Genomic DNA, 10,158 nt, shown 5'->3' with positions numbered 1-10,158 from the left:
ATTACCTCCAGAATCGCAGCGGACATGCCCTCAGACACGGAGCTGTTCACCACCGCGAAGCAGTTCTTCAGCGCTGCGTGTAGGTCCTCCTGGATCATCTCTCCCAGCAGCCGCACCCCAGCTGTCCTGAAACAGGAGCAGGGACAGCTCTTTGCCACTGGGAGTCTTGTGGTGGGGGGGAAGGGGGGGTGGCTGGAGGGAGGACGGTAATTCTGCAGATGGAGAAGTCGGCATATGGACGGCACAATATGGGGAGGGGGTTCTCTGCCCTTCCCCGCCCCTGATGAGCTGCCGCCGCTGTGAATCATGCCCCCCAGGTATCGGAAGTCAAACATAAGGTGCTGGCCACTTTTTCTAATAATGCGACCATTTCTAAAATGATTGTTTAAAAAAATACTAATAGGGACAGTAATGGACATACAATAAACAGAAACAGAAATGCTAAAATGCAGAATACAACAAGCACCCAGGTGTCCACTGCCCGGAGCGGACATATCATACGGGTTTTGTCTTATTTTTTTTATCCAGCAACACTGATTCGTGTCCTCCAACACCCTCTCCACCACTCACATAACTGCCTACGGTTTTACCTGTGAGCACTCTGGGTCTCTGAGCCGTATAAAGACGCCCACGTATCTATGGGGGTGAAATCAGTACTTTGCAGTCCCCTGTGCTGACGGTGGCCGGTGACATGGAGGGGCCGTCCTGGGGGACCGTGAGGAAACCAACTAAAAGGGGACCCTTCTGGTCCCCGCCCGTTCCTGGGTCCCCGCTGAACACTCGGAATGTGCTGGAGGGGCCCTGGGGCCACCTGTCACCCTAAGGATGTGGTCCCGGGCCAACCACATCTGGCCGCTTCTTACGTGAGCAGTTAGCCCCGTGTTTCAGCCTGTGTTCTGGAGCGTCTGCAGCGGGCACTACCCAGCACTTGATACCTTAGGTCTTTTAGTTTCTGCCAATGTGATCAGTGGAAATTACAACTTCAAAGCGGGTTTCATCGGCATTTCCCTGAGCGAGGGAGGATGGGCATCTCTGCTCCCGAGGGCACGGCTCACGCTACCAGCACAGCATCCTTCCTGTCGAGTGGGGGGAGTAAGAGCGCCCGGAGCCCCTGGGGTCGTGGGGAGGTTACACGAGGCGGCGTCCGTGAGTGCCGGGAGCAGAACCTGGGTGCAGGGAGTGCGGCGCAAGCATGGGGATGGGGGTGAGGGGCTGGCCACTGGGCTTCCTCTCCTGCAAAATGCTTGTTCGCTTCTTCCACTCACCTCTTTACTTTGGCTTTTACTTCCCTTGTAAACACTGGGTCGACCTGAAAAGAGACAAAGATAGATTTTAGGAAAAGCCTTTCGTGAGCCTAAGTCTCGAGAGAACGGCCTGTCATGGCCACAGAGACAGACTTAACAACTCAGGAAGGAAAAAGTCAAACCCAACAGGAACTAATACCCCGATTCCCCTACCACATAATATGGGCAGGGAGAGAGGAGCACTGGGGAGGAGCTCAGAGAAATGCACGCGTCCTCCCGTCTGCTGCTGGGCGCGTCCCACGGGAGCCTGCTGCAGCCCCGCGGGCGGTGGGCCAGCCCTCCCCCAACTCAGGCCCAGCCACGGGGCATCCGCTGGCCCCACGGCGCTCCAGCGGAGGAAGGGTCTGCGTGATTCGTTGCAGTGGCGGATGTTGTCATAAAACCTTTGAGGCAGAATGAACTGGAATCCTTAGCAGATGTAAGACAAAGGACCTGACAGAATTAAAATTTTATTTTGACAGGGAGCCTTCCCAGAAACACAATTTTCAAGCCAAGGGCGCGTCCATCAAGCTGATGTGTGGACAAACACACGGGTCCATCCACACAGGGAATATAACTCAGTCCGGGAAGGGCTGAAGCGCTGACGCCTCCCACACTGTGGAGGACCCCAGAGAACACGACATTCCGTGCATGAGGCCAGGCACTAAAGGCCACTTACTAGGTGAGTCCATTTCCATGCAACACCCAGAATGAGCAAATCCGAGGAGAAAGAAGGTCGGTAAGTGATTGCCAGGGACTGGGGCGGGGGGGGGAAGTGCAGACAGTGGGGAGTGGCTGCTAACAAGTCTGGGGGCTCTTTGGGGGTGATGAGAATGTACCCGAATTAGGGTGATGGTTGCAAAGCTATGTGAACATACTAAAAAACACTGGATTACATACTTTAACATGGTGATTTTGATGGCATAGGAATTATATCTCAAAAAAAAAAAAGAAAAAAAGCCAAGAAAAGTTTTGTAGTTAGTCACAGCCTGGTGTCCTTGAGCCTGGCTCTTCCTCCTGTTTCACATCCGGAGGCACTGTGTCCTTCGGGACAGGCCCGTGTTTTGTCTTTCTGCACCCTGCCGATCGACACGTTGAAGTAACGCAGAGGTTGAAGGCGGTGTGCCCACCTGCTCTGCAACACCAGTGACTTTTACTGCTTGCAGAGAGGCCTCAGAGTTTTAAGCAGACCCATTCACAGATGTGTAAGGACCAGAAGGAGAGGCGGTACAGACCGAGTGGGGCTCAGTTCGCCCGGCCACCCGCTGGCTCCCGGCTCTGCCTGTGTCGGGGGGCCTCTCTGGGCCTCAGTTCCTTGGCTGCACAGTGAGAGTCGTCACGGGGCCTCGGGGTGGTGGGGAGCATCAGCGCCCGTGACCGCCCGGGACGTGGTCACTGCTTAGGGGCACAGAAGGAAACGTTAAATACCGTTCTGGAAAGAATGCGCGTGAGAGCTCAGATCTCAGCCCTGGAACGGAAAGATCTGTAGGCGTCCCCTCACATGCACGCTGTCCCAGAGACGCTGCCACATGTCTCCACACCCGGGACCGGCGGTGACGAGCAAGACGCCCCAGAGCCCGGCGGCCGTCACAGTGTTCGCACGGGGACGCACACACCCTGACCCTCGGAAGCCAGACTGGAGCACCGGCCTGCGCACATGGCTTGCTCTCGGAGGCACAGGAGGACGTGAGGGGACACTGTCCCACTGTCACAGGGCTCCCACCCAGATGGAGCCGCAGCATGCGCTCACCACCTGACTCGCCCAAGTGCACACTCAGCCAGCAGACCGCGGCTCTGCCTGGGCTGTCCCTGCACTGCTGCTGTCATCGATGAGTACACACGGTTCTTCGGTTGATGCCCACGGGACACCACATTCTGGGCACCTCTCAAAGATACAGAGGAGGGCTTAAACCCATCTTACTGATACAGTGTCTGTCGCCTTGTCCTATTCTCCCGATGAGCGAGCTGCAAACACAGATTCAATTTCTATTCTCATTCACACTTTAGCGGTAGGTATTAGGAATTACAGAACAAGTCGGCTAATGAATATGACAATAGCCCTATACTTTATCATGCCAACTGAAAAAACGTTGTGCCTTCCAGAAACTTCATTCCAGTTTCTTTTGGCAAGAGAATGCCGCATGTGTGTTGGACCCCAGATCCTTCAAACCACTCGCATTGACTGAGATGCATCCCAAGAAGCTAACACAGCAAATCTGGATGCGTAAGGAACACTGAAACTATCCCCAGAAAAAATGTTTTCAGAGTTTAATGTATTTTAAGAGCAAAGTTACAGGAACAGCACAGAGGACCAATGCACTTGCATGCAGGACCACTCAGGGAGAAAGACTCTATGTGGGTGGGATCCCGCGTAGGGTACAGACGCGGAGAACACCATTTAGTTGCCGTCCATAAATGATCTGTTTGCTCTAAGAAAATCCAGACACCTGCATGATCCAGAAACCCTTAGCAGGTTTGTGTATAATTGTTATAAAATTCAGTTGCTGAATTTTCTTGCTGAAGCATTTCGACCTGCACAAATGCTTTACGTCTCCACTTTTATGTTAAAAGTTTGCACACAGGGGTGCCTGGGCGGCTCAGTCGGTGAAGAGTCTGCCTTCGGCTCAGGTCATGATCCTGGGGTCCTGGGATTGAGTCCCACATTGGCCTCCTTGCTCAGCGGGGAGCCTGCTTCTCCCTCTGCCTGCCGCTCCCCCTGCTTGTGCTCTTTCTGACAAATAAATAAAATCTTAAAAAAAAACTGGGGTGCCTGGGGGGCCCAGTCGTTATGCGTCTGCCTTCGGCTAAGGTCATGATCCCAGGGTCCTGGGATCGAGTCCTGTGTCTGGGTCCCTGCTCAGAGGGGAGTCTGCTTCTCCCTCTGCTCCTCCCCACCACTTGTGTTCTCTCTCTCTCAAATAAATAAAATCTTTAAAAAATAAAAATTTGCACACAAATCAAAGTGATTGCTGCCAAGACCTGATTTCTGCCCCCTGTGTTTCCATTCACAGTCACATACTCGGGTACTTTCTGACCCCATGGGGAAAAAATCTAATGTTCAGGACTACCAATAACAAGAAGAGAACCTTTTGTGGGGTTTTTCTGGTTTTTGTTTTTAAGATTTTTTTTTTATTCATTTGAGAGGGGAGAGAGAGAGAGAGCATGCACACGAGCTCTGAGCAGGGAGCCCGATGCGGGGCTCAAACCCAGGACCCCAAGATCATGACCTGAGCCGAAGGCAGACGCTTAACCAGCTGAGCCACTCAGGTGCTCCTCGTTTTTTTTTTTGTTTTTTTTTTGAGAATGAACTGTTTCTCGTCACAGAGGATTCCTGAGTACGTTCTCCATGCGTGGGGCGTGCTAGCCGTGTGTCTTCAGGCAACATTTTTACACACTTGGCGTGGATAGCACACGGGTTGGTGTCTTCCAAGTGGACAACCAGACAGGTCTCACGAATTGCCTTCTGCAAAGCACCAGCAGCTAAGCCCTGGAAGCTCAGGTCTGTTGGAAGTCCTGGGCAATTCCTGCACCAGAAGTCAGAAGCGAAGTTGGAGCATCACTTGTGATGAGGACAGTTTCCAGAATGCCCCAGTGCAGGCCTGGAAGGATGAGGTTTCTTCAGCCGCCAGCAGAGAGCGACTGCTTGCGCATGGCTTTTGTAGCCGTGCTTTGCTCTGGGTAGGCTTGTCAACCCAGCAGACTCTACAAGAACCCTGTTCTGAGGCCTCCTTAACCTGCACCCCCCTCCTTTGGTGGAGCTGGGCCAGCTAGAAGCAATACCAGGGTTAGAGATGGACCCGTGGAGGCTGTAACACACTCCTATTCTCGAAAGATCTTTAAAGGAAAAACTCATACTTCTGGACAATTTGTTGTTTACTGCTATTAAGAGTCAGAATGTATTTGCCACGTACTCTGGACCTAACCTACACTAAGTTCTCTAAATGCATCAGCTTACTTCTTGCCAGTGATCCTGGTATGATTGCCCCACTTTTTTTTTTTTTTAAGATTTTATTTATTTATTTGAGAGGGAGAATGAGAGAGAGAGAGCACACGAGAGGGGGGAGGGTCAGAGGGAGAAGCAGACCCCCTGCTGAGCAAGGAGCCCGATATGGGACTCGATCCCGGGACTCCAGGATCATGACCTGAGCCGAAGGCAGTCGCTTAACCAACTGAGCCACCCAGGCGCCCCTGATTGCCCCACTTTACCCAAGAGGACAGTGAAGGTCAGAGAGCTCCTGCAGTTTAACCAGGATCACATAGCTAGAACGTGCTGGGCCAGGAGACCGAGTTCTTAAAACCACACTTCACTGCCTCTCTGCTGTCCGCTCAGGGATTTTACCAATAGTTCATAAAAAGCCAACGTGGATTACAGAATAACTACCTGCTTATCTGTTTATTTCCCCACGATATCCCGTCTGTACCTTTCTGTTTCCCTCCCTCTCTGATTGTTGCCATTCTTGCCACCAGGAACGCCCACCTCCGTCCCTAAAACCTCTTCATCCCCAGGGCACAGGCCGATGCCACCTCCATGGGAGACTTTCCCCGATCATTTAAACAAGAAACAACATCTCCTCTCCCACTTTCCTCCCACCTGCTACCAAACGCAGGCCTGCCTTGTCTGCAGCTTGCCCACCTTGCCCCCATATGAGTGCCCCTTTCCCTCCAAGGCCAGGCCTGGTGTCTTGCACACAGTTCTCTGCTCCATTAATGTTTGCTAAGTGCGTGGTTTCCAGCTGGCCCTTGCCTTTGTTTCTCATTCCTGATTCTTTCTGTTGAAATGATCTTAAACAATTGAATTACATTATAACCCCTATCATGAAAAAGCAAACAGCCTAATGAAAGCCTTCTTTTGGCTTACCACTGTAATTCTCAAATTCACATTTTTTATGATCATTTTTAGACCTCTCATTTTTAATTTTGTTAGCATGCTTCTGCTCTCACAATTAACTATTTAGAGAAAAGTAATTCATCGAGGAAAAATTTAAAAGTCTGCTGAAATACCTAGCATGTTAACTAAAATTCAGCTGAAACGTGTAACAGCTTTCAAGTTGGAAGTAAAACTGCATTAAACTCTTCTGGATTTACCTTCCGCATCAGTTCATTTTCAAATCTCCCAGTGAAGCCAAGTGGAACAAAATACAAGATAAAGAAAAAAAGAAGGGTGCATTTTTTATGTAATGAAAGCACACGTTATGAAATTTTAAAAAGCAAAAGCATTGCAAGCAGCAAAGAAAATTCTCATTTCCTCCCTCTGAGCTTATTTATTTCTGAGCAAAAGATATTGTTTCTACTCCCAAGCTTAAGGAAAATCATCTTTGATCTAAGAAGTTACTGTGGGACGACATGAAGCTGCCATGCTCAGACCGAATGTTCATGCCACACTCCTTATCAAAGAGCACCAGCAAACGCACCCACTCAAGACCCTCCTAGAAGCAGAAGCCACACGCTTTGCTAAAATGGTTGAACTGAGAGATCAAAGAAGCTTTAATAGAAAACCAAAGCCAGACTCAGACCATCCTGCAGCTAAAGCAGAATCCCGGCGTGTCCGTGCGGAAAGGGAAGACTCACACGGGCGGCTCTTTTCCACGTGACGTCGTAGGATGCTGCCTGTGAGCCAGGTACCGTCCCAGGCACCGCGCCAATACTCAGCCCCCACCGGGAAGGTGCCACACGTGAGGCAGGTGGCATCGTCTTGGTCATGCCTACTTTGCAGATGGGGAAGCTGAGGCACAGAGAGGCGAGCAGCACCCAGCTGACTCCGGAGTCTGCGCTTGCAACCACTGCACATGGCCACGCAGAACTACCCTTTGCAGGACACGGATGATGCCACTTGGTCTAAAGGTGTTAACTCACTGGCCAGCCGTGAGCAACAACGAATGATTATGTAGATTCCGAATGGGACGGAGATCCCATTTTAAAATGTTCTTCCTAAGAATTGCCACAAAAATAAACCTATGTATGGCAGCTAAAAAATAAAACATACACAGCACCAGTGATTTTTCAAGCGACCTGAGAACATTTGCGCTACTATTTTATAAACGGTCGCTAGAGTCAGTAGAAGCTGCTCAGTGACGGAGTGGTGATATTCAGAAGGGCAGTGTGGTCCCCGCCCTCAAGGGCAGTACCAGGAGCCCAGCCCTGGGCTCTCCTTTGCGGACACGGCCCTCGTTGGTCTGCCTGGACTCCGCGCTCCGTGACGGCAGGCGTCACGTCTGCCCGAGGCACTGGGATGCATCCACGTGCCTTCGACACAGTGGCACTCGGTAAGGACATCTTGAAGGACCGAAAAAAGAAGTCAGGTTCTGTATACACATCCACGCACACACACATACACACATCTATAACATGCGTACTGGTCTTGTGAATGAACGACAGCATAAATCACGGTAGCCGATCTCCTGTTGAGACTCTGCTCACCGTCACCATCACACATCAGCACATCCGGGGAAGGACACAGCAAGTTCTGCCAACGGAGCACAGTCTTCCCCACTCAGGGGCATTCTTTCCGTTTCCCTGAGGGGAAGCACTGAGGCAATGCCAGGGACCATCAACTGACCGATAGATGTCTTCTCTTCATCCACACGTCAGGACAAACGGCATCTGCATGTGCCGCGAACATCTCCTTTCTCCTTCGACCCTTCAGTATCCCTCTCTTCTGCCAGAGCCCCCCTTCCTTTGGTTCCTCCTCACCTCCTCCCCTGGACACAGTTGGTCAAAGTGGAACCGGGTGCCTGGTTCTCTCCTTACAAAAGGGTGGGATGCAACCCAAGCTGGATCCTGGACCTTGAACAGAAGGATCTGGAGACTAAGAAGCAGGTGGAGCTCATTTTTCCCCAGTGGGGTGCCTTGAAAAGAGCGTTCCCGGCTAAGACTTGCTGGCCTCTGGAATTCCTGGTCTCCAGCCTCCCAACTATTCTCTTGGTGGCTCTTGTCATCTTGCGTAAGTTGCATTCGCTGGAGTTGGTGTGACGCTTGCAGCCGAGGGGCGCCGGCTGAGCGGTGGTTTCTTCTTCGCTGGTATGTCCCGTGTGATGGGGCTCCATGCAGAGAAAGGCCTGGAGGGACCACTTCTGTGTGCCCCACAGTGATTCCCTAATAAGAGATGTTGCGCTGTTCCAGACGCCTTAGCTCACCCAGTCAATGCAGTTTTGTACTGAGAGGCCAGCACGTGACCTCTGAGGGTGTGTAATTCGTACCTAGAGAGTTTATTCAGCCACTGAGCTTCACAGTTAACAAAGGAGGACACGGAATGAGGAGTGGACACACATCAGATGCCACAAATAATGGTAACATTCGGGGTGTTCGATCTCTTACATGACACAGTTGTTAAAGCATGAGTTTCGGTGTGTCCCAAGGTTTGACCTCTGACCCACCTCACAAATCCATTTCCAAATTCTTACCAATAATGTTGTAACAAGGATTCAAATGCAAGTGTAAAATTGTTGGACCCCCCTCCTTGTTTGGTATTCAGACGTGATGTCAGATTGAATCCTTGACCACGAGAGCTGACAGATGTCTGGAGATCTTTTTTTTTTTTTTTTTTTAAAGATTTTATTTATTTATTCATGAGAGACAGAGAGAGAGAGAGAGAGAAGCAGAGGGAGAAGCAGGCTCCCAAGGTGCGGGGAGCCCGATGCGGGACTCGATCCCAGCACCCTGGGATCATGACCTGAGCCGAAGGCAGACGCTTAACCGTCTGAGCCACCCAGGCGCCCCTGTCTGGAGATCTTTTAACGGTGAAGGGGAGGGCTGAGTTCGGCGGGGCGGTCAGCGGGAGCATACCTGTCCAGTCCTGGCTGAGCCAGGCCCGCGTCTGAGCAGAGGCTCTTGCTGCAGGAGCCGCCGCTCGCTGGCCTTGGAGGGGACATACATTTAGTGGGACTCTCTCTCTCTCCCTCTCTCTCTCACATACACACACACACACCATCCAGCGTGGCCAAGGCAGTGATTTTCATACTTCAGATTAGGAAGCAAATCATGAAATTGATTTTTGGGTAAAAACAAGCTTTTTAAAAATGACATGGAATAGAAGAGCATCACATAGCAAAGGATGGCACAGGACAGTCTTTTAAAAAGGACCAGAGTTAAGCGGCCAGCTTTTGATCTCGGCTCAGGTCTTGCTCTCAGGGTTGTGAGTTCAAGCACCGTGGTGGGCTCCATGCTGGGCATGGAGCCCGCTTCAAGAACAAGGACCAGAGTGCAGAGCTGCATGAAGCGAGAGAAGCGTTGTCTAGTAAAGCTTGCCTAGTGTGTGTGTGCATGCGTGCGTGTGCGTTTGCATGCACGTCCTCTGTGCTGGGTTGGTTCTGCCTGCCCCCGTTGGCTGCTCATGCACACACACATCTCAGCTCTCTTCAGAGACGTCCCCCGATAACTGGGAACTGGCCGTGGTGGAAGCTTCTACACCGTGGAAATAGGCCAGTTGGGCTTTCGGAAAACAGGGCTCCCCTGGCCTGCTCCCCATGAGCACTGGTTGGTGGACACCCACCAGCAGACCCTGGGTTACCGTTAGGAAGCAAAGAAGCAAACCTTACACACTAGCCTGTCCGAGTTACTGGAGGATCTGAGATGTGTGTCCAGATGCATCCTGGGACACACAGAATCAAGAAGAAAACAACTTGTCTGAAGGAGTTTGTGACTCGCTGGATTCGATGCTGCCTTATTTAGAAGCTCAAATTATCCTGTTTGCTGAGATGACATCAAGGTTTGGATGGCAGCTTTTTGTTTTCCCCTTAGATTTGATAAAGACCTTTTATGAGGTAGGGATATTGCTATGGCCTCAATGTTGTGTCCTCCATGCCCCAAATGCATAGCCTGAAATCCTAACCCCCAAAGACGGTGTCAGGAGGTGAGGACTTGGGAGGTGAGTGGGTCA

The 10,158-nt window shown here is 51.3% G+C and overlaps 1 protein-coding gene across 5 annotated transcripts in view; it reads right to left on the bottom strand.

The window, feature by feature from the left end:
* GLT1D1 (glycosyltransferase 1 domain containing 1) overlaps positions 1–10,158 on the bottom strand; it is an 82,662-nt gene that overhangs the window by 15,447 nt on the left and 57,057 nt on the right. For all 5 annotated transcript variants that reach the window (XM_081802407.1, XM_081802410.1, XM_081802411.1 and 2 more), the window contains 2 exons: positions 1,266–1,309; positions 6–126 (listed from right to left, as the gene is read on the bottom strand). In XM_081802407.1, the coding sequence (XP_081658533.1) occupies positions 6–126; positions 1,266–1,309 (165 nt within the window). The remainder of the gene's footprint in view (positions 1–5; positions 127–1,265; positions 1,310–10,158) is intronic.

The sequence above is a fragment of the Leptonychotes weddellii genome, chromosome 13 (genome assembly GCF_054177405.1).
Source record: "Leptonychotes weddellii isolate Sample4059 chromosome 13, ASM5417740v2, whole genome shotgun sequence".
In the NCBI taxonomy this organism is placed as follows: domain Eukaryota; kingdom Metazoa; phylum Chordata; class Mammalia; order Carnivora; family Phocidae; genus Leptonychotes; species Leptonychotes weddellii.
Note: the sequence above shows the minus strand (reverse complement) of the source record. Positions and strands in the feature narration are given on the sequence as shown.